This window comes from Wickerhamiella sorbophila (assembly GCF_002251995.1).
Source record: "Wickerhamiella sorbophila strain DS02 chromosome Unknown contig1, whole genome shotgun sequence".
Classification (NCBI taxonomy): Eukaryota; Fungi; Ascomycota; class Dipodascomycetes; order Dipodascales; family Trichomonascaceae; genus Wickerhamiella; species Wickerhamiella sorbophila.
The window spans coordinates 2,447,862-2,473,672 of NW_020193984.1; the positions used below are offsets into that span (position 1 = coordinate 2,447,862).

The 25,811-nt window shown below is 48.7% G+C and overlaps 14 protein-coding genes across 14 annotated transcripts; 8 read left to right on the plus strand and 6 right to left on the minus strand.

Annotated features, from left to right (window-relative positions):
* Positions 1 to 87: 87 nt before the first annotated feature.
* B9G98_01523 (DNA-directed RNA polymerase I subunit RPA49) lies at positions 88 to 1,266 on the minus strand (the record flags this gene model as incomplete). The annotated part of the gene is made up of 1 exon (XM_024808081.1): positions 88 to 1,266. One exon carries the CDS (start codon positions 1,264 to 1,266, stop codon positions 88 to 90), a length of 1,179 nt encoding a protein of 392 aa, XP_024663849.1.
* Positions 1,267 to 1,330: 64 nt separating this feature from the next.
* B9G98_01524 (Diphthamide biosynthesis protein 4) lies at positions 1,331 to 1,726 on the plus strand (the record flags this gene model as incomplete). The annotated part of the gene is made up of 1 exon (XM_024808082.1): positions 1,331 to 1,726. The coding sequence occupies one exon, from the start codon at positions 1,331 to 1,333 to the stop codon at positions 1,724 to 1,726; it is 396 nt and encodes a 131-aa protein (XP_024663850.1).
* Positions 1,727 to 1,791: 65 nt separating this feature from the next.
* B9G98_01525 (hypothetical protein) lies at positions 1,792 to 3,528 on the minus strand (the record flags this gene model as incomplete). The annotated part of the gene is made up of 1 exon (XM_024808083.1): positions 1,792 to 3,528. One exon carries the CDS (start codon positions 3,526 to 3,528, stop codon positions 1,792 to 1,794), a length of 1,737 nt encoding a protein of 578 aa, XP_024663851.1.
* Positions 3,529 to 3,907: 379 nt separating this feature from the next.
* Positions 3,908 to 6,202, plus strand: B9G98_01526 (Vesicular-fusion protein SEC18; the record flags this gene model as incomplete). The annotated part of the gene is made up of 1 exon (XM_024808084.1): positions 3,908 to 6,202. The coding sequence occupies one exon, from the start codon at positions 3,908 to 3,910 to the stop codon at positions 6,200 to 6,202; it is 2,295 nt and encodes a 764-aa protein (XP_024663852.1).
* A 65-nt stretch (positions 6,203 to 6,267) lies between these two features.
* B9G98_01527 (Serine/threonine-protein kinase BRSK1) lies at positions 6,268 to 7,701 on the minus strand (the record flags this gene model as incomplete). The annotated part of the gene is made up of 1 exon (XM_024808085.1): positions 6,268 to 7,701. One exon carries the CDS (start codon positions 7,699 to 7,701, stop codon positions 6,268 to 6,270), a length of 1,434 nt encoding a protein of 477 aa, XP_024663853.1.
* Positions 7,702 to 9,167: 1,466 nt separating this feature from the next.
* B9G98_01528 (hypothetical protein) lies at positions 9,168 to 9,731 on the plus strand (the record flags this gene model as incomplete). The annotated part of the gene is made up of 1 exon (XM_024808086.1): positions 9,168 to 9,731. One exon carries the CDS (start codon positions 9,168 to 9,170, stop codon positions 9,729 to 9,731), a length of 564 nt encoding a protein of 187 aa, XP_024663854.1.
* Positions 9,732 to 10,072: 341 nt separating this feature from the next.
* B9G98_01529 (Importin subunit beta-2) lies at positions 10,073 to 12,757 on the plus strand (the record flags this gene model as incomplete). Its single annotated transcript, XM_024808087.1, has 1 exon — positions 10,073 to 12,757. One exon carries the CDS (start codon positions 10,073 to 10,075, stop codon positions 12,755 to 12,757), a length of 2,685 nt encoding a protein of 894 aa, XP_024663855.1.
* A 93-nt stretch (positions 12,758 to 12,850) lies between these two features.
* Positions 12,851 to 13,603, plus strand: B9G98_01530 (Nuclear distribution protein nudE 1; the record flags this gene model as incomplete). Its single annotated transcript, XM_024808088.1, has 1 exon — positions 12,851 to 13,603. The coding sequence occupies one exon, from the start codon at positions 12,851 to 12,853 to the stop codon at positions 13,601 to 13,603; it is 753 nt and encodes a 250-aa protein (XP_024663856.1).
* Positions 13,604 to 13,620: 17 nt separating this feature from the next.
* On the minus strand, positions 13,621 to 14,955 carry B9G98_01531 (Vacuolar protein sorting-associated protein 9a; the record flags this gene model as incomplete). The annotated part of the gene is made up of 1 exon (XM_024808089.1): positions 13,621 to 14,955. One exon carries the CDS (start codon positions 14,953 to 14,955, stop codon positions 13,621 to 13,623), a length of 1,335 nt encoding a protein of 444 aa, XP_024663857.1.
* A 1,022-nt stretch (positions 14,956 to 15,977) lies between these two features.
* On the plus strand, positions 15,978 to 17,552 carry B9G98_01532 (Lipase 6; the record flags this gene model as incomplete). Its single annotated transcript, XM_024808090.1, has 1 exon — positions 15,978 to 17,552. The coding sequence occupies one exon, from the start codon at positions 15,978 to 15,980 to the stop codon at positions 17,550 to 17,552; it is 1,575 nt and encodes a 524-aa protein (XP_024663858.1).
* Positions 17,553 to 19,135: 1,583 nt separating this feature from the next.
* B9G98_01533 (hypothetical protein) lies at positions 19,136 to 19,762 on the plus strand (the record flags this gene model as incomplete). The annotated part of the gene is made up of 1 exon (XM_024808091.1): positions 19,136 to 19,762. The coding sequence occupies one exon, from the start codon at positions 19,136 to 19,138 to the stop codon at positions 19,760 to 19,762; it is 627 nt and encodes a 208-aa protein (XP_024663859.1).
* A 1,161-nt stretch (positions 19,763 to 20,923) lies between these two features.
* On the plus strand, positions 20,924 to 21,562 carry B9G98_01534 (hypothetical protein; the record flags this gene model as incomplete). The annotated part of the gene is made up of 1 exon (XM_024808092.1): positions 20,924 to 21,562. The coding sequence occupies one exon, from the start codon at positions 20,924 to 20,926 to the stop codon at positions 21,560 to 21,562; it is 639 nt and encodes a 212-aa protein (XP_024663860.1).
* Positions 21,563 to 21,654: 92 nt separating this feature from the next.
* Positions 21,655 to 24,186, minus strand: B9G98_01535 (Elongation factor 2; the record flags this gene model as incomplete). Its single annotated transcript, XM_024808093.1, has 1 exon — positions 21,655 to 24,186. The coding sequence occupies one exon, from the start codon at positions 24,184 to 24,186 to the stop codon at positions 21,655 to 21,657; it is 2,532 nt and encodes an 843-aa protein (XP_024663861.1).
* Positions 24,187 to 24,614: 428 nt separating this feature from the next.
* Positions 24,615 to 25,721, minus strand: B9G98_01536 (Ribosome-interacting GTPase 1; the record flags this gene model as incomplete). Its single annotated transcript, XM_024808094.1, has 1 exon — positions 24,615 to 25,721. One exon carries the CDS (start codon positions 25,719 to 25,721, stop codon positions 24,615 to 24,617), a length of 1,107 nt encoding a protein of 368 aa, XP_024663862.1.
* Positions 25,722 to 25,811: the final 90 nt, after the last annotated feature.

The following is a 25,811-nucleotide window of genomic DNA, read 5'->3' on the forward strand; positions in this document are numbered from 1 at the left end:
ATTTTTTATTATAACAATGAACTTATAGTGCTTAATCTACGAGATATATATTTTATTTGACATTGCAACTAGCATGCGAATCATGGATTAACGGCGTTTGCGACGAACCACATCTGGCAAGACTAGTGGTGCCTTAAGAACAGCAATACGGTATGTCGACGCTTGGGTCGAAGACAGACCGAGCTCTTTGGCCTGGGTCGCACTGGGGTTTTTGATGGTGCAACCCAAATTGCGGAATAAATCAATCAATTTAGATGGCTTGAGAGCCAGCTCATGAGCCAGGGGGGTAACATTCACCTGGAAATTATCAATATGGAGCGTAAGGGCGAGCATATAGCACAAAAGTTTGTCGCAATGAGAAGGATCAAAGGTGAAGTTACGCTCCTTGGTGGTGCCAAACATTCCGGCTTTTGAAACAGCAAACCGACGTAGAGCACCATCTACGAGATCGTCGGGCACTTCAGCTCCAAGCTTCTCGACTAACTTGGGCTTGGATGTGGCTCTACGAGCACCATAAACGGCCATAAGGAAACCGATATAAGCTAGAATACGCAAGCGACGACGCACATCAGAGCCATCTGCAATAACCGAAGCAATACGGTTATCAACGTAATCGCCAACCTTGAAGGGAAGAGCCTGAGCCCGCTCTTCTGCATTACTAGCCTTTTCAATGGCCTCAATATCAATAGCATGAAGCTCGTTCTGGGATACAATTCCATCAATTGGATAGATCTCGTCCACGTTACTCGTTTCAGAGTTATGCTGGGGGATGGGACGATCTGCCGTCATGGCCTGTTGACGTTGTTCCTTCGAAGGTAAGCTGGATGTAGCATCTTTCACGCTGTCAACAATAGCGCCTTCAAAGCCCTCGAGCATATCAGCGTCCAGTCTGTTACGTGCTGCATCAGTGATAGCGGCTTTAGCCTTCTTTGTACCAAAGGCCTCGCCCAGGGCAGTTCTTTGTTCCCAACGAAGCACACTGGCCTGTCGAATCACCGTCTTGTCTTCGAGTTCTCTTCTATCTTTGACATGGCTTGACACAGAGTGAACTGGAGCCTCGACCAACCGAATTTTGCCGGTTTTGGCGTCCTTAATAGCCAAGCAGTACTTGTGATCATCCTGAGTTCCCTCGTAGGCTATACTGCCATGCTCGCCCTCGATCAGCTGATCTTGTGACTTGCTTTTCTGATTCTTGCTGAAAACTTCAAATTTAGCGTCCTCAGGAACGTTGATACCCGGTAATCGTACTACAACGGCGTCGGGCATTACTGAAGAAAAAGAATGTCTTTCAACTGAAAAAAATTACGTCATCGCAATTTAACTCGATGCGATGAGTAGAGATCCATATCGCATACTGGCGGTTACAAAAGATGCCGATCAGATTGAGCTGAAAGCGGCATACAGACTGGCTTTGCTTAAGTACCATCCCGATAAGGGTGGCGGCAAGTATACTGTGGATGATATTAACCTGGCGTACCAGACGCTCACAGATAGCCAAGAGACCAGTAAAAAGGACTTTGTTCCGGTCCAATTCAGTGAAATTGTTGATTTGGCCGATATGGAAGACAATGGAGTACAGTGGGTCAGAAAGTGCCGCTGTGGTGCTGATGGATACGTTCTCACAGAGGCCGACCTCGAAGCCAACGGCGAAGCAGATGAAATAGCCGTTCAATGTACTGGCTGCAGTATTTGGATTCTTGTACAATACACCGTTGAGGAAGAGTAATTTTGGACCAAACGCACGGTTGGTGTTTGGGTTATAATATATATATATTTAGCTAGCTTTTGAGTTCAGCCTTTAACCGCCGACTCTGGGGATTCGTCCTCCAAAGGCTTTTTGATTTTCATGGGCGTTCCGCTTCGAGGGAATGAGACGCTTCGGGCTCGATTGAATGTTTTTGTGGACATCTTCATCGTTTTCCTTGCTATCCTCGACCCTATTCCCGACTTGGTGGAGTTCTCGGAGGAACTGTCTTCGCCTAATACGCAAGACAGTGCTTGAGAGACCACATCCAAATCGCTCAAAAGTCCCATGTGACCGTTTTTGGTTACAAACGTGGGAACCTCAGGAAAGCCGCATTGCAATGGGACCAGAGTCTTGCGTGAAACAACGCCGTCGCCGGCCGAGTACCAAAGGTCGTCGAGAAGACTGTTTTTAATCTCACTTTCTGAGGTAACTAGAGAACCCCGACATGCTGGTAGTGTGTTTCCGTAAATAACGGCCATTCGTGGATAGTGTTTCCCTGGTATACGTTCGAGCTCCTCGTGAAACGTGCGTGCTCTCTTCAAGGTTCTGTCCAAGTAATCAACCGCAACATCAAAGTCAAGGAGTGGAGAATCCTCACCTGCTTCTAAACCATTTTGCCTCATTCTTATTTGATGGTCACGAGAAACGCATGGTGACAGCCCGTGCTCGATCCATGTGTTTACGTCAAAAAAGTCAAGCTTGTATTCCTTTGATTTATCGGCTTTGTCAATGAAACAGCGGCCGCTTCGAGGCAAAAATACAAAGCTGCTTCTCATCAAAAAGTTCGCCTTTGGTGTCAGAATATCCTTGGCAAACATGACGGGCTCCCCAAATTTCAGTGGGCCCAAAATTGGCTGGCACTCTGAGGGCGAGCCCGCATAAATAATACCTTTGACAAAGCTCTTGCCTTCTTTAACGCACTTTTGAACGGCATGGTGAGCAACTAAACCACCCATAGAGTGGGCAATTACAATGGCGCCCTCTCCAGTTGGGCTGGCGTTTTGCAAGTCTTCAAGGAGTTTGTAGAGCTTGGAAGAGGATAAATCCAGAGATTGACGCCAATCGTAGCCAAACTCTATGACATTACAGTCGGGCTGATCATTAAGTTGGTTTATCATACGCCGACAGATATCCACAGGCCCGATATGGCTGAGCACCCCGCCCGGCACGATTGAGTCGATTGCATTCAGCTCGTCGTCATCACTTGGCCCGATCTCTAGATTGATTTTACGGAACTTGAGTCCAACTTTCAAGGGAATCCACACCGCCCGCTTAGTCTGTGCATCTCGCAGTATGCTCCCTCGATACCCTCCAAGAACAACCACGTTGCCTTTGACATTGGGAAGCTTTGGAGAGGCCAAGGTGGGGATCAGGGACGCTTTGAGAGCATGCGAACGCGGATTGAGTTTTCCTATGGCGTAGGCCTCATGCTCCTCGTCACTGGATAAATCAAGATCATGGGCCTCAGGCGGCTCAATTGTTATCTGCTTCCGATGCGAAGTGATTTGAGACACTAAAGACGCTCCCAACTTCCGTACCTGTCTGGTCCGGACACCCACAAATCCAAACGGTCCACTCAGAGGAAGCGAAAAGTTGAAAACTCGCTGCTGGGCGTCACCACCCTCAACCGGTTGTCCACCAATAATGGAGTCGGCCGATTTGGCATCTCGTGCACTCCAGACTCCCGTCTCGTCGTTGACCCCATAACCACCTGCCGAGGTCTCGAAGAATTCGATCTCTTCATTTTCCTCTTCAGTCGTTAAACTAGGCGTGCTAGACATGTTGTGATGCGAATCCGATTGGATAAAGTGTGGCTCGCCCAATGCAGCATAAGCGCAGGCGACATGCACGGTTAGGTGTGGGAAAAGCCGACCGTGGCCCTTGGGCGTCAAATCTAGTAAGCTGTGAAGAGTCCTTAGTCTATTTGAAGATCATTTATATCCGGTTTGCGCACCTTCCTTGGTTGCCCGTTCGATTGAGAGTTGGGCGACGCAACGTAACGGTGGTTTGTCACGGGCAGCGACTATGCCAGGAGAAGGCCCAGCGTTGGCCGCTAGAATACATTTTTTAATACCTCGCCCTGCTTTCTGCCTCCCCGTTCTTCTTCCGTTATAGTTGATAAAACCTTCCTCCCAAGCTGACTTACTCACGTGGACTAACATGATGGGTAAATTTGGGTTTTCAAAGTCTGGATCGGGGGAGGGCCATCACACCGAGAGCTACTCGCCCACGAAAATGCTTGAAGTCGTCAATGCGCCGATTCCTTCAATCGTGTTGAACAACGTTTTGGCCATTCCACCAAACACACTGATTGCCTGCCAGTATGTGATCTGCGATAACCGCTACGTGTTCTCGGTCCAGGTTGTACCAAGCATGGCTCCGAACACTTTAGGTGTTGGCGGACCTCAGCGAGAATGGGCACAATGGACTTTGCGGCAGCAGGTTAGCGTTACTCCATTCGACATCTTCGCCGGAGGCAATACCCAAGTGTATCTTGCCGCGATGGAGATTGAGGTTGACTTTTACAACCGGAGCAAGGCTACAAATACTCCTTATGATCAAGAAGCACTGGCAAAGATCTTCCGCACAAACTTTCAAGATCGGATTTTCTCCCCTGGACAGATGTTTGCCATGGACGTGGGTGGAGTCAACTTCAAAGCAATTGTGCGCCACACCCAGGTGGTCGATATGAGCGATTTCAACGGCGATCGTGGAGAGAATAAGCGCGGTATTGTTCTGTCCCAGACCGAGGTCAATTTCGTCAAGGCCGCAAACAGTCTTATGCAGCTCAAGGGCGGAAGCAACCGTGCCCGGACCAATTTGCTGATGCCCAACTTCAAATTCGAAAGTTTGGGTGTTGGTGGTCTAGACGAGGAGTTCTCCACCATTTTCCGCCGTGCCTTTGCGTCTCGTATCGCTCCTCCGGACTATATTGAGAAGCTAGGCATTCGTCATGTTAAGGGTATTTTGCTTTATGGTCCTCCCGGTACTGGTAAGACACTTATTGCTCGCCAGATTGCCAAGATGCTGAATACAGTTGAGCCCAAGATTGTCAATGGTCCTGAAATGCTGTCCAAGTTTGTTGGCGGCTCTGAGGAGAACATTCGTAAGTTGTTTGCCGACGCAGAAGCAGAGTTTAAAAGCAAGGGTGACGACTCAAACCTGCATATTATCATTTTTGATGAACTGGATGCTGTGTTCAAGCAGCGCGGTTCCCGTTCAGATGGAACTGGTGTTGGCGACAACGTCGTCAACCAGTTGCTCGCCAAGATGGATGGTGTCGACCAGCTAAATAACGTTTTGATCATTGGTATGACCAATCGACGAGATCTCATTGACTCTGCTTTGCTTCGTCCGGGTCGTTTCGAGGTTCAAGTCGAAATCCCACTGCCCGACGAGAACGGCCGCCGGCAGATCTTTGAAATCCACACTGCCAACATGCGCAAAAATCATATGATGGCAAAAGATGTAGACCTCGGTGAGCTTGCGGCCTTGGCGAAAAATTATAGTGGTGCTGAAATTGAAGGTTGCGTGAACATGGCCACATCATATCCCATGGGACGCGCTTTAGAACTTCATAAGGGCAGTACCAAGATGGATTTCAAAAAGGAAGAATCGCTTGTTACTCGAGCAGATTTTTTGGAGGCTATCAAGAACCTCAAGCCGGCGTTCGGTGTTAGCGAGGCTGATCTGACAGATGTTATCAAGTACGATGTTTTGAGATACTCGCCCAAGATTGAAGATATCCTTTTGCAAGGTGAGAAACTCATCAATCTGGTGAAGATGAGTGATACTATCCGTTTGGTTAGCGCTCTCATGTATGGTGCTCCAGGAGCTGGCAAATCTTCTCTTGCTGCTCAACTTGCCCTAACTTCAGGCTTCCCACTTGTCAAAATGATTTCCCCCGACAGTGTGGCTGGTATGTCTGAACAGCAAAAGGTCAACCATATCCAGCAGGTATTTTTGGATGCATACAAGTCACCGTTGAGTGCAGTCATTGTCGACCAGCTTGAAGATATTATTGAGTACAATGCCGTTGGACCCCGGTTTTCTAACACCGTCATTCAAGTCATCAATGTCTGTGTACAGCGTTACGCCCCTCACGGACACAGATTATTGGTACTTGCCACATCTTCAGACTTCAAGGTGATGGAGAGTTTGGGTATGGCTCATCGATTTTACCGTCAACTGTACGTGCCCAATATTCACACCTTGAATGAGCTACAGAATGTCTTGGAACTCGCAGACTTCTCTAACCCGGCCTGTCGCAGAAATATCGTGGAGACTATTCGCAAAGAGGTTGGTTCCGAGAGCATCAATATGGGAATCAAGCAGGTTGTCACAATCATGGAAGAGGCCGTCGCTAACGCTCCCGATGATGTTGAGCAGGAGTTTGTCAAACAGTTCCTACTTCCCCAACTTGAAAAGTCGTACGAGTTTGCCAACGAGTTTTAGATAGTCTTGAATATACAAAAAAAATAAAGATAGATAAATAAATTACGGATAATAAGACAGATAAGTTAGGTAACATTCAGGAAAGGTGTCTGCAGGACTTCGCTTCCAGCGTCCATGGAGCCACGAGGCGTTTCAGTACCTCTAAGATCATATGATGGTTTGAACTCCGACTTGATTTCGGCCTCGAAGAAGTCGACCAAATTCTCCGCTCGGTCGTAAACTTCTTCGATTCCCGGACGGGCCGTATAGTCGCGCTTGAGACAGCTGGCGACCAACGGCCTAACAACTTCCTCCAGAGGTGAGACGTCGTAGTTTGTTGTCAGAATCATTGAGCGAAGTCTCGGGCTGAATGGGTAAGACCACGGCAGCTGCGACGCAAACAAAGTATAAGTGCACACACCGAACGCCCAAATATCAACTGCCGCGCTAATCTCATCTGGCAGTAATGACTCGTCAAGCAGCTCTGGAGCGGCGTACGGCAAAGAGCCGCCTAACCTGCTTGATACATGCGATAGAGAGGACTGGCGAGATAACGTGCCGAAAGAGGCCAAGGATGTGACGGAGCCGATTTGAGACCCAGGCTGCGAATTCGAGATAGATGCTCGTCGGGAATTTCCGCCTGAAAATACCGCTGGTTCACGGCCAATGGACGATGGGCTTATTGTTGCGCTGCCCATCACAGGCTGGGATCCGACCACCGATGCACGCCGTGAAGGAGGTAAGGAATAAAGAAAAGTAGAGGTAGGACCCGGACCGATAAGATGGTCGAGTTGAAGTTTCATGATGTTTTCACCGATAGGTTCTGCTAGGCCAAAGTCACAAAGTAAAACGCCCCTCTCCGGGTGAATCAAACAGTTCTCGAGTTTGACATCACGATGGACAACCTCCTGCTCGCAGTGCAAGTACTTGAGCGCAGAAGCAAGGTCTCTGAGGTACCTTGCGTAGATTGCCAGAGGCTTTGGATTGAATGCTCGAGTCTTTTTCAGGTAATCATGAAGAGAGCCGAGCGTCATACACTCGGTGATGAGATAAACAGATTTAGTGGTTTCGTAGTGATCCAAGAGTTCCAAAATATTGGGGTGGTGAAGATTAGACCACACAGCCAGCTCGTGTGCTATATCCTCTTCGGACACGGTATTCTTGCTGATGATTTTGACCGCACATACCCTGCCGCCCTCTGCAAAGGCTTCCCGCACCAACGAGGAGCCGCCTGTCCCCAGAACTTTACCCCATTTGTAAACCCCGACTCCAAAATCAGGCGGCGACTCCGACAAACCCGTGAGCTTCGAATTGATCCTGCTCAGGAATGCACCAGCCGGGGAAGATGGGCCCGAAGGCGCTGAAGGGCGCCGGCCAAAGGGTAGACTGGGGGACGCCACCGACACGGAGGCGCTGCGTTTTGGTACTTTAAGCGCGCCATCATCATTTCTGCGATCTAACAGCCTGTGATCCAGCTTAAGCTCTGGAACAAGCTCAAAGTCAATGTCCTCCTGGACCATGTGTCTGCGGGGCGATAAGATGTTTAGTCAGAGACTGCATTGCCTGATGTCGAAGGAGGGGCAGGATCCACCCTCCGTCGAGGGGTGTAATTACTCAGCGGGGTGGATGGGATAATATCGCCCAGGGTCGGATGATGTAATTCGTGCGTGGTTTCAGTGTGATCCTCATGCGTGGAATACTGCCACCCCCAGGGGTTATTATTAGGGTGCATTTTGGTACCTGAAATGAGCAACATTGAAAGACCGACACCCTGTGTAGCAAATAGCAAAGTATTGTGGGGCCCAATAATAGCAGAGGGGCAGCCGAATGCGCTGAAATGATGGCCAGATCTACACTGGTCGCTTATAAGCTCTGGCCGTTTCAGTCATGTAGTTTATTAATGTTGTCACAGATGCTGTCCATATGAAGTATATTGCAAACAGGGTAGCCCGAAGCAATCGCACAGAAGCCGGCTTCTCAACTTTCGCTGGTTCCGATCGGCATGTTTATCTTTCTGATTTGATCCCGTGACTAACCTCATTGAAGCGATCGGGAGTACAACTGCTCTGGTCTTTAGTGAAGACGCTACTGTTGAGTAGGCGGCAGAAGGTTGCAGCAACTACATAAAGTTTGCCCATGATGTCATTGGATATATTTAGCTATAGGCGAACATGATTTCCAAAGCAAACGGTTGTGTCTTGACAAAGAGAAGGGGTATTTATCTACACTTAAATCACTCTGTGAAGCGGGGCTATTCCCTGAGATCTGCAAAACTTAGCCATAGAGACCTCCAAAAAGCAACAAGGAGATTCCTAATCATGCGCGGGTGGCTGCGGCTTGAACGAAGATTACTTAATTGGGAAAAGAAACGGCTGGGTTTATGGTCTTATACGAGAGGGAGATTGTAGTATTTATAGCGTTATAGCTGCTCAAAAATCCGTTAAAAGCTCTAGGAGTAGTTGCGTAGCAGTAGGCTAGGGGCCCTTCCAAGTTGGCGGGGGTTTCGTGGCCCATATTTCGCTGAATTGCAAAATCAGGGCGGCTTGCTTGCTGTGTAACCCCAACCCCAGTCAAAGCATCTAGGCGCAGTACAAACATGCAGAGCTGCCCCCTAATCCCACAATAGACCCAGCCAAGCGCAAGCTCCGGTAGACTTGGGCATTTAGCAGTTTTTTTTTTCTAAACCGACAGTTTGGTATATACAAAAAATCTGTGTTTCAAATTAGACTTTCGTACACACATTCCATACAGCTAAATTCCGACCAACAAAACCCCACAATGCATATGTAAAGCATGCAGGCACCTCTATTGTGTTGCACCGCTACCCTCTATATTTTCCGTGCTGTGCTTTTTAAGAGATCTTTCATCTCAGCGACCTTGTTGACTTTGGGATCTTTGTTCAAACAGCACACTACGTTAGAGAACCACACTAGGGTCCTGTTTTGAATAATTTGCACACCACACGGCCCTTCACACTCTCTAGATCATGTCGTTACAACCTATTCAATCAGAACCGGTATATGCCGTCCGGCCCTTCCACGCAACACTTGCTGGCCATGTTGACGCTGATGTGGGCGACGAGCTGGTCCTCATAAACGATACGCATTGGTATTGGTGGCTTGTTCGTGTTCAGCGAACTGCATGCATCGGCTACATCCCGGCGGAGTTTGTTGAACTCGTTTCTGAGCGGGTTGCTCGCCAAAACAAAGACGCCAATACGTTTATTCCCATCCCTATGCAACACATGCGTAGGGCCTCAGCATCCTGTTCTGGCAAAAAGAGGGTCCGCTTTGCGGAGGCTTGTTGCTACGAGCCCAGTTTTTATGCTAGCTGCCCCAACAGCCCACCCGGACTCGAGAACGATTCCAGCGATACCAGTGACATTAGTGATGAATGCGAGTCTCCAATCAGTGAGGACACTCCCATCATCCATTTGAAAACGGACGCCGCAGATGCACCCAGAAAAGAGAGTCCCATCTTCCAGACCGGCTTTGACGCAATCCACAAGATCGACAACAAGCTCAGTGTCCTAATTCGCGGTTTAAAATAAAAACCCGTTTCTAATTGGGGCTATTCGGCTCCCGCTTATCCTTTTTTATAGGCCTTTGATAGGCCCCCCCCACAACCGTTGTCCCCGCGGCTTGTTTTCGCTCTGTGGCTTTGAAAGCTTCTAATGTTTCACCTACGTTTTAAACGAACCTAAACCTGCGGCCACGACAATCGACTTTATCGTATAATTTAAATAGTTTGTCCCTACACCCACTCAACTACAAATATAAACAAAGCGCCCCCGGTATCGCTGGCTGGCCCAGGTTTACAGCCGCCCCGCGTCTCGCGGTGTGTCTGGGCCTCACCTCTTCTTTGACGGCACGTGCTGACTAACCAAGATTGATGGCATCGTGGAGCCCTGAAGAAAACATCGTAGGGCAGCTGGCTACAATCCTCTCACAGGCTGCTTCGCCATCGCGTGCTGCGCGAGACCAGGCAAAAATAGCCATGGAGGAGGCTAGTAGCCACCCCGATATCAACAACTACCTCGTATACCTGTTAGTTACCAAGGAGGCCCAGGTCCCCACAAATATTCGAGCCACGGCCGGCTTGGTGTTAAAAAACACACTGAGAAACAGCATCGACCGACTAGGCTACGTGAAAGAGGAAATCGTCAAGGGGCTTGTCGACCCAGACCATATGATCCGGAACGTCGCCTCGATCGTGGTTACGTCCGTTCTCTCGCTCGTCAAGATTGGCGGGTGGCCAGAGATCCTCGGCCAGCTCCTCCAGCTCATTGAGTCGTCCTCCATCGATGCGCAGGAAGGTGCCATTTATGCACTGGCCCGTATCTGCGAGGATAGCGCGGCTGAGCTCGATACCGACCACACTGGCAGAGGCGACCGCCCCACCAACACTTTGATCCCTACCTTGATCACTGTTTGCTCGTCACAATCACCAAAGATACGTGGACAGGCTATTTTCTGTTTAATCCAATTTATACCGCTGCAGAGCCAGGCCTTCTTGGCTCATATCGACGAGTTCATGCAGGCCCTGTTTACTCTGGCCAACGATTCCGATTCCAAAATCCGCAGCAACATTGCCCGCGCTTTCAAGGCTCTCTTCGAAGTTCGTGCTGATAAGATTATTCCTCACATGGACGGTGTGGTGAGCTTTTGTCTGCACTGTATCAAGGACGACGACGACGAAGTTGCTTTGGAGGGAGCTGAGTTCATTCTGACCATGGCAGACAGCCCTCTCGAGCCTGAGCTTGTTCGCCATCATTTGCCTAATATCATCCCCGTCATTCTTAGCACGATGGTCTACTCCGACATGGATATCATGCTTCTCGACAGTCTTGATGAAGACAACGAGAACGTCGCTGACCGGGCTGAGGACATCAAGCCTGTCCACATAAAACAAAAAGAAGGTCACCAGGCAAAGTCAAAGAGAGGTGGTGATGAGGACGACGAGGACGACGAGGACAATGAAGATCCAGAGGATATTCTCAGCACGTGGAATTTGCGCAAGTGCTCGGCGGCGGCTTTGGACACGTTTGCTGGCAAGTATGCCACGCTGGTCTTGCAAATTGCCCAGCCACATCTGCTTGAGCGAGTAAACTCAAGTGAGTGGCAAATCCGCGAGTCTGGTGTACTTGCATTCGGTGCTATTGCCCAGGGCTGCCAAGTTCAAGGCGAGGCCATGTTCGTCCCCGAGCTCGTTCCCTTCTTGATCAAAATGCTCTCTGACGAGCATGCTCCCATTCGTGAAATGGCCTGTTGGACGCTCAGTCGCTATGTTGAACCTGTTTGCGAAAGCCAAGAACTCTTCAATCCAGTTTTCCACGGTGTGCTTGCTTGCTCATTGGATCGAAACAAAAAGGTGCAGGAGGCTGGCTGCAATGCTCTTTCTGTTATTGCAGAGTATGCTGGTAGCATGTTACTTCCATATGCAAAGCCTCTTTGCTACCATTTCCAACAGTGCTTCCAAAAGTACCAGCTGCGATCGATGCTGACGCTGTACGAGTGTATACAGTCAGTTGTCATTGCCATTTCACCTGCAATGACAGACCCAGAAATCCTGGAGATTTTGATGGCTCCTATCGTCAGTCGCTGGCAAACCCATGACGATACCGACATCGAGCTGCTTCCCCTGCTTTCGTGTATTGCTGCCGTTGCGGCCAATGCTCGCGAGAGCTTCGCTCCTTATGCATCAGTTGTGTTTGAGCGCAGTGCTAAAATTGTCCACCAGATTTTCGTCATGGAGGAACGATTCAAACAGGACCCTGTCAACTGTGAAGCACCAGAGCTGGACTTTGCTGTGTGCGGTATCGATGTTGTTGATGGTCTTGTTCAGGGTCTGCAAAGTAAAGTGGTTCCTCTGCTCAACACATGCCAAAATCCTTCATTCATGGATCTCGTAATGGCAAGTTTGCAGTGCGACATGATGGAGGTTAGACAGTCTGGATATGCACTCATAGGTGACATGGCCATTTACTGCGTGGACGAACTCCGACCCCACTTGGCCAAGCTGGTACCTGAGGCCATCAGTCAAATCGAAGTCTCAGAGCAGATTGCCGACGCAGTTTGCAACAATTCCATGTGGGCTCTTGGTGAGCTTTCACTACAAGTTGGCCGCGACTTGGTTCCGTACTTTACCGATTTGTTCCAAAGACTCGGTACTGTGTTGATGAACCAGTCGGCGGCATATACCCTGATGGAGAACGCTGCCATCACTATTGGCCGCATGGGCATCTCTATGAGCGCAGAGATTGCCCCCCATTTGGGTATTTTTATTGAAAACTGGCTCATGGTCATGACAGATGTGGAAGAAACCAACGAAAAAGATACAGCGTTCCAGGGGTTGTGTATCGTAATTGGATCCAACCCGGGAGCTCTGTCGGGTCAAGAACAGCTAGGTCGCCTTTTAAGATCATTCGCATACTACTATACCCCCAGTCCTGATCTTAAAAAGCTCATTTCTGAGGTTATCAACGGTTATCGCGCCCATGTGTCAAACTTCGACGAGGTTTTGAAACTCCTAGGCCAGGACATTGTATATCAGCTGCAATCTGAATATGGCATTTGATTTAATATCATTTTAAAACAATGTAGAGACTCTAAGATAGTTGAGCGTCACCCCACGTTTGCCAGAGCGGCCGTCTCACGTAACTACCGCGGCATGCTTCACGACGAGATCGCGCAACTTCAGGCGGATCTAGCTGATTTCAAGCTCGCATCGCAAGAGCTGGAGAAAGAACTAGAAGCCGACTTGGAAGATTCGCAGCGGCAAATCGACGATTTGAGCAACCAGTTGGCTGACGCTCTCAAGTCCGTCGAACATTGGAAAGTGAAATATGCCGGGCTGCAAGCAGATTCTTTTGCAAATGAAGAGAGCTTGAAGCTCAAGCTACAACAGGTAACTGCAGAAAACAGCCGCTATATGCACAAAATACGAGCTGTCGAGATCGAAAACGACGATATCGAACGCAGCGAACGAATTGCTAAATCGACTGTTCAAGAGCTGGAGGAGCGTAACGCAGAGCTCTTGGAGAAACTTGCAGTTTCTGATTCTGCCCTTGCACTTGCTAAAGAGGAGCTCCAACGAGCCAAGGATGAGCTACGCGAAAATTCAGACGAAATCCAGACACTCAAAGATGGAATGACCAAGCGCACACCATCCAACGTCGACATAAAAAAGCGGACGCTCCGCCGCATGGAAGGTATTCGGCATCAGGTGGAGAATATCGAGGGCCATATCGAAAGTGTCCGGCGGTTTTCTGCCCAGCCGTCGAAAAAAGATGCTCTGCCCCGAGTCAAACGTCCTCCAGTCGAGCGAGGGCGCGATAAGGTTCCGGACCTAAGGGCGATTGCTTCCGTTTCACGAGGAATCTCGCCGCCCGCAGGCCACGGAAAGCCATTGAATGGAAAATGATCAGCTTCTATATTTATTTATTCAACCAACATTAAACATGTATCGATCGCAGACCCAATATTAACCCCGCGTTCCCGCAAGACGTCTTCGATGACCTCCGTGTCGAGAGTAGGGAACATTTCAACCAACGTGGCCAGCACATCGGCGAATTCCTGCTCGCGAAGTTGCTGAGCGTGATACTCTTCCGCTGATGCCTGTTTCGCAGCCTCTTCTTCCGGCGACTCAGGTGGAGGGGAAGGAACGTTGCTGTCACCCTCGAACAATTTGGTCGTGAAAGATTTGAAGTGCTCGACAAGCAGCTCGGCTGAAGCAGCCAAAACGGAGGACGGATAGAGATCAGGCTCTTCTTCCATACCTTCATTCAGAGTCCGCCGCTCGGTTTCTCTTTTGACTGATTCTTCAAGTTTCGCTTCGTATTCTTCATCATCTATTGTCAGACTTGACTTGTCGACAGATTCAATAAATGCAGCTGCAGACGCGAGCATGGACAGATAGTATCCTGTTTCACCTTGTCTCCTATCAGCATCCCTGAAGCGATTGATATAGTTTATGTTCGACATCAGGAATGGCGGTTGGGCCTTGAGTGTGACGTAAATTAGAATTGGTAGAAATGAGTCTGCATTCTGCTCCATTTTTGCCTGTCGAATCATTGCCCAAACGACTTTAGAGCAGTTCAACACGGAAATGACTTTATCTCTGGGCGCCCGGTGCTCATTGATCTTCTTGAGTTCGCTTGAAGCCAATTTAATGAACGACTTGTTGGACTCCAAGAACTCGTTGTCCAGATCAAGATGCCTGCCCTCAATCCAGCTCCAAATTCTCAGTTTTTCCCCCAAAATTTTATCATGCAGTAGATCCTCTTCATGATCATCCCTGCGGAGAACTCTCGGCATCTTCGGGGAGAACGTACGTGTGTATAGGCGGTTCATGATGAGTTTTTCAATGCCCTCACGACTGTTCAAAGTTGACTTGCCTTGAGGTGTGTTGAATAAAGGATTCTCCCCCATTTTAGTAGAAATAAAGATCCTGAAATCTTCAATAATCTTGACCTGCTCTTTAGCAGACCAGCTCTTCTTACAAAACTCTTGGAGAAACGACTTCACATACTTTGCAATGGGCTCTGCCTGCTTTTGCCTAAGAACATCCAGAAACTGATGAAAGTTGAAAGGAAGCCCTTCATCAGCGGCGGGATCCGGTTTTGGCAACGAGCCTCGTCTCTCCTGGACAATTAATGGCAAGTGCTCTTCATTGCTATCCTCTATTTCATCAGATTTGGTCTGCGCGCCCGTGCTTTCTGGTGCCTTGGTGGTCTTGTCCTTTGCTGATAACGGATCAAACTCGCTAATGTCCATCTGTGCTACAAGTTGCGACCTTGATGTAAGCTTAGAGTTTAGCTGGGAGATTGACTGTCAACAACCTAGGTAGATCGAGTCGAGACAGAGCAACTAGCGCTTGTGGTTAATTAGAAAGAAAAACAAACCCATAAAAGGGGCCATTGAAATACTGGAAACTACGAAATAAAGTAAATGAATTTTTCCTGGGTGCAGATCACTATTGGCCTAAGCTTTTTTTTTTGGTAGATGCAACCTATCTGTATTCATGCTCATCATTCAGGCACGCAAACAAGATCTTAGTCAACAACCGGTGCGAATGCAGTCTGACGTTTGTGCTTCTGGACGGGAGGGCTTAGCTGGAACGAACCAGGAGCTAATATTGGCATAGAGCGAGCAAAACTTCTCACCGAAAAACACTGGATTTCAACTAGCAACTGACTACGGGGGAAATAAATTCAAATTAAACGAATTATGTGCACATCAGCAGACTCATAAGCCACTTTTGCAGGCGCTGACAAGGCAATCTGCGATGCACCTTCTTTGGGTTCGCCGAAGTTTAACTGCGAGGTCGAGAAATACTACAAGTAGAATATAACATAATGGTTGTTGCATGCCTGGTATCAAGAAGTTTACCCTGAAGCAAGGTATTTACCGCAGAAGTCATGCATCTCCTTACACCTGCACTTGATTGTGCCAAGTCGAAGCTGCCTGCCAGTTTTCGTGCGTGAATCACATGCGGCGTCTTCACAGAAGTCTCGAGATACAACCCACTACGATGTGAAAATATCAGCCGTTCAGGACCGCCACATCTTCAATGAGGGCTACAGAGTTTGCTACCAATAGCTGCGTCGTATATAATTGTTCCATTTAAGCCCTCAATACCTCAACACATCAAACCGAAATGCAGATGCACTCCCCTATTCAGACGTGAGTGGGACGTAAGCTGCATACAGCCCCGCTTTCTCCTCGCCCAGGCAAATATCTATATAATAAACACAGATTCCACACGTTAAAATTTCTTGCACCTTTCTTTCAAAACAATGAAGTACGATCCCTGGGTGCTCATTGCCTCCGAGGCGCTGAACAAGGCTACCTCTAACTCCTCTTCTTGGGTCAGCTCTGTTGGCAACGCTCCTGTTAAGCCTGTCGACGACGACTTCTATAAGTACGACGCCCAAAACATCACCAAGTATGCTCTCGGTGATATTTTGAATGTTCGTGAGGTCGGTCTCGGTCAGTACAACTACTCCAAGGCTTGGCAGGTGCTTTACCGAAGTGAGAACACCTTCGGCTTCCCAGCTGCGACCGTCACTACCATCGTTTTGCCTGTTGGATACAACAGTACCGACAAACCCGCCAACGTTGTTTCTTACCAGCAGCATGAGGATTCTTCTTTCCTTGATTGCAACCCATCTTACAGCATGTTCGGCAGCCCCGACAAGGATCTCCAGGGTATTTTGGACAAGGGCTACATTCTGAACTTCCCTGACCACGAGGGTAAAAACTCCAGTTTCACTGCTGGTTTCCTCGAGGGAAAGATGACTTTGGACTCTTTGCGTGCTCTTAAGAATGCTCAGAACTTCACTGGTGTCAACCCCGGTCCTACCATTATGTGGGGCTACTCTGGCGGCTCCATTGCTTCTGGCTGGGCTGCTGAGATCCAAGCTTGGTACGCTCCTGAGCTTGATATCAAGGCTACTGCCGTTGGTGGTTTCGTTGTTGACTTGCTCGCCACCGTTGAGCTCGTTAACGGCACTCCCTATGTCGGGTTCGTCCCCCCTGGTGTCCTTGGTCTTGGTGCCGAGTACCCCGAGTTCCAGCAGCTCCTTGAGGAACAGATCAAGCCTGATCAGCTGAAGTTTGCTAGCGAGGCTCTCTCGCAGTGCGTCTTGTCCGATCTCGTTACTTACGCTAACGTCAACGTTTTCGACTTCTTCAAGAACGGCAATGCTGTCTTGCAAAACAGCGTCATGTTGGACACTCTTAACAACAACACCCTTGGTGGTACTACTCCCAAGGCTCCTTTGCTTGTGTATAACGGTATTGAGGATCAGATCGCCCCTATCGGTAAGATCGATGAGGTTGTCACCAAGTACTGCAACGACAACGGTAAGGTCCGCTACATCCGTGTCTCCGGCAAGGACCATACTGGCACTTCTGCCGCCAAGGATGGTGAAATCCTTGACTCTTTCGCCGACATTTTCGCCGGCAAGGTTTGGGACAAGTGTGAGGTTGAGGGTCTGCCCATCGGCGAGTTCGGTAACAACACCGTCCCCAAGCCCAAGGTGTTCAACTCTACCAACTCCACTAACTCCACCAGCACTATGAGCAACAACTCCACCCAGACCACCGTTGTGTCCGGCTCTGCGTCTGGCTCTGCCAATGGTTCTGCTCCTGGCTCTGTAACTACTTCTGCTAAGGGTGGTGAGGCTTCCAAGACTGGCTCTGCTACCAAGGGCGGCTCTGCTACCAAGGGTGGCTCTGCTACTGGCTCTGCAACTGGTTCCGCTTCTGGCTCCGCCTCCGAGAGCGGTGCTTCATCTGCTAACGCTGCCGCTGCTACTGGAATCACTGGTCTCTTCGGTCTTGCCGCTGTTGCCATTGCTCTCCTCTAATTTTGAACTACTAAAAAAATATAGACTAGTCTGCGCTTTTAAGTAGTCGAAATCGCGCTTTGGAGCAGTCATTGGCTTCCCTTCTCGTACTATATTGTGGTGTTTACCAAGCACTCCAGCTTTTCTGTGCTGGTCAGAGTCTGTCCTGCTGGTTGGCATAAGCGCATGGCTCACATGTAAAATCAAACAAGGATCGAATGCTTCCCGAGTGTGGTTTCGGAACTTATGAGACAACACTCTCGACCATGAGCTTTGGTTGTTTTCTATACCGTTTCCCTTAAATCACGGAAATCTCAGTCCTGTAATTGATAAAATGTAATACTTTGGTGAGAGATTGCGTGTTTTGTTATGGATAGCTTCAAGACAAGAGGTTCATTACATTGCCAGGGCTGTCACCTGGCTGAACAGTGCAGGAGTCATTCGTGTTACAGGCTCCCTCTTTTGAAAAAAAAGTCTTTGATTCGTTTCATATTCTAGCAGATGCCTCAGGATAAGACTTTAGAGTTTTATAAATGTACACGAGTGGTCTCTTTATGCGTTTTGTGTGACAAGTAGTCAACAATGGAGCATTATGCATATACTTTCAGAACAGCTAGAAGCATCATGATTCTAAAAATAATAACATTTGGAGAGTTTAATTATTGCCAATTTGAGTAGTTATACTGCCAAGCCTACGCTTAAGCAGGCTGTGCTTCAAAGATAAGCAAAGCTACCGGGTATGCCAGCAAAACCTCAGTACTTGCGGTCTCGCTATCCAATTAAAGCCTTTGAATACCATTTAACTCTGCATAACAAGGGCAAGAATAAATGACAAGTCCTGCTAGCCTTTGTTTGTAGTCTTCATAGTAGGGTGAGTGGTTTCGGTTGCAGCAACTCGCATATTTCATGTTTAGCCATGCTATCTCGGTGCTATTTTCCACAGACTACGCATAGCCACTATATTGTCTGCAAATTCGGATACCTAGCTGTGAAAGATACGCATCTTAGAATAAAGGTACTAGTATCACAAAATCACAAAACTAGAATGTTTCGTTCACCGAAACCGTCCCAATGGAGTTGATGTCTCAAGCCCATCGGGAAAATTATTCGAGCACATAGTATTCTTGGCACGGATAAGCAGACACGGGGGTTTCAGGTTCAATTTTACTTTTAAACCTTTTGAGGATACTATTGAACATTACCATTGTACTTTTTGAATAGTCTATTAAGAAAGTAACGTGGCCAGAACCAAGTTTTCAAACCTGTACCCTACCACGCTAGGTTCGAGGTTTAATACACATGCAGATTACCAGACCCCATGGATATTCCCAGTATATCCTTATGATGTCTAAAAAATTCAGGTGAAATGCTTCGACTGCCTTATATTCTCCTATAATAAGGATCACTACTAGTCAATCTATCGTGTTCCGAGAAGTGAATCTTTGGACATAGAGCACGCATTTTCCAAAGTATTAATTTATGATAATGCGAAATTCTGTATAATTTGCCAGCCACCCTGCAATGACATGCACAAAGCTATATGTTATTGCTACGATTTACCGGAATATAAATACTGGTATTCGCTGTTCCAGAATGTAACAAATATGAAGCTCTCACTCTTGACTTTGGCTGTCGCTCTTCCTTTTGCTTGTGCTCAAAACAACAACAACAACAACAACAACAATGAAGATCACAATAATCACCATTCGGAAGTAAATGCTAACAACAACGACCAGAACAACCAAGGCTCTAACCGCACCCGCGACTACAACAACTCAAATGGTAACAATGGTAACGGCCAGGACCAGAATCGCAGTCGTACCCGAGACTACAACAACTCGCACCAAAACGAGCAAACTGAGCAAAACCAGCAGACCGAGCAAAACCAGCAAACTCAACAAAACCAGCAAACTCAGCAAAACCAACAAACCGAGCAAAACCAGCAGACCCGCCAAACCCAGCAAAATCAATCTGGTAATGCCGCCCCCTCTCCTGTTGGTGCTGGTATTGGTGCTGCAGGGAGTACCGGAGCCGCTGCTGGTACTGCAACTACAAGCTCTGCTGCAGTTGCTGCCACCACTGGCGCTGCCAGTTCTGCCAGCCTCTCCGTTGTGCCTGACACTAGCAGCTCGACCAATTCGGTCGCTTTGGCTAACAACGCTAGAATGAACGTTGTCGTAGGCGGGTCTACCATTTTCGGTGCTGCCCTTTGCGCCATCGCTATTTTGTAGATGCAGAATAATCGTTACACACAATCAGTATTCCATAGTTTCAATTCATATCGACATTCATAATCACCTGACTACCCTTCTTCAAACCGGAGTTTATCATCAATACTGGACCACGGCTCTAAATCTTGGCCATGTCAGAACCTAAATATCGATTCCTCGTAGATTCCTCAGCCGAAATCATGAGCCATGAGATGGGTACAAGCCTTGCAATCATCACGAGCATTAACGGCACCCTCCTCAATGGCGAGAGAGAGCTTCTAAATCGATGGGCTTAACCTTGAAGCAGATAAGGTTGTCACGAGACTTCCAAGTAGGACAATAGAGGCTAAGTGTTGGCGGTCATACTGTCTGCTAAATATCTTCGAATGTTTTTTTAATTCCCCGAAACAAGGAGAAGACAAGACAACTCCTGCCGACTTCGGCTCGTACGTTTCAACAAAATTAATGGTTGCAGCCACCAGCATATGTCATTTCAGTAGTGCTACCTTAGGTGCTCATTTCTACAGGCTATACACAGCTACTGTACTGCCCACCAGATTGAATGTTCAGCCCCAAGATAACAATACCCCTAAATAAAGGTTGTACTATTACAAAACTAGAGTATTTTGTTCACCGAAACTGTTCCGTGATGGAAGTAATGTCTGAAGCCCATCAGCAATTACTCAGGCACGTAGAGGTCTTGGCACGAATAAGCGAACACGCGTTTTTTCAGGTTCAAAACTAGCTTTGAGATTTCTGGCGTATTGCTGAACATTACTATTATACTTTTTGAATAGCCTATTGACAAAATAGCGTGTCTAGCACGAATTATTTCATACTGGCTCTTACCGAACCAAGCCCGGCGGGTTGTAAAAAGACCTGCAGATTACCAGACCCACCTGTATTTTGGGCTGTCACTATGCTGCCTGGTAGCTTTACACGAAACGCTCGGACTCCCATATTGTACTATTGAAAGAATTATCACCCAGCCAATCTATCATATACCGAGAAGTAAAACTCCAGGTATACATCACACACTTTCATATTACTTTGTGACAATGTGAAAATCCTTAAAATTCTCCAGCTACTCCTGCAATAACCTGCACTCTTCGTGCAGTTGCAGAAGCTAAGAGTTACTGGAATATAAATACTGGCGACTGTGGTTCCTTGATGTAACAAAAAATGAAGCTTTCACTCTGGACTTTGGCCGTCGCACTCCCCCTTGCTTGTGCCCAAAACAACAACAACAATGAAGATCACAATAATCACCATTCGGAAGTGAATGGTAATAACAACGACCAAAGCCAAGACCATAACCGCACCCGTGACTATAACAACTCACATGATCACAGTCACACTAACGATAACGACCAGGGTCATAACCGTACTCGTGATTACAACAACTCACATGACAATAACCACACCGACAATGACCAGGATCACGACCAGGACCATAATCGTACCCGTGACTACAACAACTCGCACCATAACGAGCACACCCGAACCAATAGTGCAGTATCTACAGGCACTTCGGCCAACGGAGGTAAGCCCTCTCCTATCGGTGCTGGTGTTGGTAGTGCTGCTGAGAGTACCAAAACTGATATCAAAACATCTACCGTGACTACAAGTTCTACTAAGATCGCTTCCACCACTGCCTCTGCCAGTCACAGTAGTACTACCAGTTCCGCTAGCTCTTCCAGTGTGTTATCCACTTCCAGCTCGACCAGCTCCACCTCTTCGTCTTCTAATGCTGGAATGGCCGTGGTCGTAGGCGGGTCTACTATTTTCGGTGCCGCCCTTTGTGCTATAGCTATTTTGTAGATGCAGAATAAATCTCCCGCGGGTTCAGGCTTGGAACAAAAACATTGATCAAGCAACAGACAAATTTGTAAGTTAACTATTTGGTAGGTAAATTAGAGACGGTCGTAGTACTCCTCGTAGCCGGGAACGTTCTCCTTCATACCACGACGCTTACGGGCCTCAACGACGATGGCACCAGGCTTGGAAGCAGGATCCAAGGGGTCACCACCCATAGTCTGCCAGTGGTCGAAGACCATCTGGGGGAAGGCCTGACCACCGGTGGCCTGACGCAAATCACCAGTGAAACCGAAGGACTCGTTGACGGGCAAGTAGGCCTTGATGTTGAACATGGGAGTACCGGGGCGCTGGACCTCAGAGATGACCTGACCACGCTTCTTGTTCAGAACGGAGTAAATACCACCAATACCGGACTCACGGCACTGAATCTCGACCATGAAAATGGGCTCCTGAATGCGAGGCTCAGCAAGCAACACGGCGGCGTAGGTAGCACGGCGCATGGTGGGGATCAACTGACCACCACCACGGTGGATGGCATCAGGGTGCAGGGTAACATCCATAAGGTTGACACGGACGGAACGCATGTGCTCACCGAAGATGGGACCCTCACGGGTGGCCCACTGGAAGGCAGAGACAACGGAGTCCTTGATCTCGTTAAGGTACTGGACGGCCTTGGTCTGGTCAACAACCAAGTTGGGGCCGGTTCCATCAGGACCGAAACACCAAATCTTACGGGCATCAGAGACATCCCAGCCGAACTCGTCAGCCATGAGACGGGCACGGGCCTTGAAATCGTCACGAGCGTTGACGACACCCTTCTCAATGGCGAGAGAGAGCTCCTCATCGATAGGCTCAGCCTTGAGGTAGATACGGTTGTGCTTGTTAGGAGACTTGGAAAGAGCAGTCATGGAGGACTCGGCCTCGACGGTCTCGCGGTAAGAGACAACGGGAGGAGAGACACGGAGAGGAATACCGGCGTGGTCCTCCTCGAGATCCTTCAAGCAAATCTCCAAGTGCAGCTCACCAGTGCAGGCAACAATGTGCTCACCGGACTCGGACATGTAGGTCTGGACGAGAGGATCAGACTTGGAGAGACGCTTAAGACCCTCGACAAGCTTGGGGAGATCGTTGGCGTTCTTGACCTCAACGGCGACCTGGACGACGGGAGAGACAGAGAACTTCATGACCTTCATGTTGTGGGCATCCTCCATGGTGGTAAGAGTACCGCTCTTGAGCAAGAACTGGTCGACGCCAACAAGACCGACAATGTTACCGGCAGGGCAGTCATCGATGGACTCGACGGTACGTCCCATCATAAGAACAGTGCGCTGAATGTTCTTGACGAAGAGATCCTCCTTCTTGCCAGGAACGTAGTTAGGGCCCTGGATACGGACCTTCTGACCGGAGCGGACGGTACCGGAGAAGACACGGCCGAAAGCGTAGAAGCGGCCCTTATCAGAGGTGGGAACCATCTTGGAGACGTAAAGCATGAGCTCAGCCTTGGGGTCGCAGTTCTTGATACCGTTGAAGGCGGCATCGTCGTGAGGGCCCTCGTAAAGGGTGTCGGCACGGTAGAACTGAGCGGTGACGGGAGAAGGCAGGTGGATAACAATCATCTCGAGAAGAGCGTCAGCGGCAGGCAAGAACTTACGCATAACGGTCTTGAGGAGGGCCTTACCCTCGAGATCACGCTCGTCAGCCTTGAGGGAGATCTCAAGCTTCTCAAGAAGGGTGTTGATCTCCTCCTTACGAGAGTTCATAACAGCAGAGAAGATGCGGAAAATGGGGTCCAAAATGAACATGTTGAAAGCACGCTCCAGGGGCTGGCCATCGGCATCCTTCTCAGACTTGGTCCACTTCTTGGTCTTGGGGTTGAAGAAGCTGTCACCCCAGAGACGGGTCATCATCTTATCACGGTCAACACCGAAGCGCTTGGCGTAACGGATGGCGAACTGACGGATGGTGAAAGCCCAGCCCTGCAAAGCAGAGGCGAAGGCGACGGTACCACGCTCGGGGTAGACCATGACATCACCAAGGGCCTCGTCAATGTAGGTGGCAATGACGACGTTGACAGACTCGACGGTACGAGCGAAAGTCTGGTAAAGATCCTCCTTGGTGGTCTGCAGCTCGAGAAGAGCACGGTCGACCTTGTTGATGCAGACAACGGGCTTGATGCGCTCGGTAAGGGCCTGACGCAAGACAGTCTCGGTCTGGACACAGACACCGTCGATGGTGTCGACGACAACGAGAGCACCGTCAGTGACACGCAAAGCGGCAGTGACTTCGGAAGAGAAGTCAACGTGACCGGGAGAGTCGATCAAGTTGATCAAGAACTCATTGCCCTCGGTCTTCTGCTTGATCTCCTTGACGTCATCCTCAGGGAGAGTAGAGTACAGAGAGATAGCAGTGGACTTGATAGTAATACCACGCTCCTGCTCGTCCTTGCGAGTATCGGTGAAACGGGCCTCACCAGCCTTGGCGGCGGAAATGATACCAGCGCGCTGGACGAGAGAGTCAGTAAGAGTGGACTTGCCGTGATCGACGTGGGCAATGACGGACATGTTACGAACGTTCGTAACGCGGTCCATCAAAGCACGGATCTGATCGACAGCCAATGCATTCACCATCTTTGAGTAAAGTCGTTTGGCAACGGGAAAATTTGGCCAGCGCTTCCCTATTTCATACGTAAGCCTGGCCGTCGAAGCTGCTGCGTGACTGCTTTTTAGGGCTGCGTTGCTAGGAGGGCCCTCAGAGCAACGACCTTTGTGGTGTGTGCGAGCTACTGTACTATCTGTGTTTTCGAACCAAATTTTGTCCTGTACTTAATTGAATCGCGGATTTTGCTCAAGGGTTTCTGTGGGCTGCAAACCCAACGCCCCGCAATTGCCTACGGCTATACTTGAGGGTAAGGTTTAAATTTACAATGAGAAAAAACCGCCCAAAAAAAGATGAGGTAAGCGAAATTTTTAGCAGTAAGGTGATTTGTTCAGGGGTGCATTGGTGGAATTCGACCCCATGAAACATTCCGCAGAGAAAAAAAGTTGACTAGAATAAATTATTTTTTAAGAATGGTAACAACGTCCTCGTCCTGGAGTACGTGGCTCAACCCGACGTACTGGGGCTGATGTTTGACACTAGTGCCATAGACAACCGCATTCTTGAAATCTGTGACAAGGCTCTTGTGAATAGCATTACAGAAGTCTTCCACAGTGCTACGACCCTGGCGAAGGACAATTGGCTCGTTGTAGTCTGGCTGCTTGCCCTTAGGCTTGGTGTACACGCGGACAAGGTTGAGTTTCTCCCACATGTACTCAAGAAGCTCGTCGAGATTCCACTGGTGCTCGGAGGAAATAGGTACACAGTTTGGAATGCGAGTCATGAGATCCAGCTCCTCGATGCTGATGGAGTCAATCTTGTTCAAGACATAGATCACAGGGATGTAGAAACGGTTCTGTTCCTCCAGGACGTCGATCAGATCGTCAATAGTGGCATCGCATCTAAAGGCGATTTCGGCAGATGTAATACGGTACTCGTTCATGACAGCCTTGACCTCGTCGTTGTCGAGATTGGTGAGCTGGACAGTGGAGGTGATGCTGATACCACCTTTGTCCTTCTTTCTGAAGACAATGTTGGGCTTCTCCTTATTGACTCGAATGCCAAAGCCTTCGAGTTCTCGCTCAATAACCTGTTTATGTTGGAGAGGCTTGTTGACGTCCAAAACAATAAAGATCAGGTTGCAAGTGCGGGCGACAGCAATAACCTGCTTACCACGACCTTTACCGTCCTTGGCACCCTCAATAATACCGGGAAGATCGAGCATTTGAATCTTGGCACCGCGGTACTTGATGATACCAGGGACAGTAGTAAGAGTTGTGAACTCGTAGGCAGCCGCTTCGGAATGGGTGCCGGTTAAAGTGCTCAACAAGGTGGACTTGCCAACAGATGGGAAGCCGATGAATCCGACCGAGGCAACACCAGTGCGAGCAACGTCGAAACCAACACCAGTGCCTCCGCCGCCGCCGCCAGTGGGTGTCAGCAGCTCGCGCTTCAACTTAGCAAGCTTGGCCTTGAGCTGACCCAAATGAAAAGAGGTGGCCTTGTTTTTTTGCGTCCGAGCCATCTCAGACTCAATAGCCTTGATCTTATCCACCGTAGTAGCCATGGTAATTCAAAATAGATGAAATGGAAAAAAATGCCCGATGACAAAGTGAAATTCAGCTTTTCAGGGTTTTTTTCAAAACGGCCCACAGCT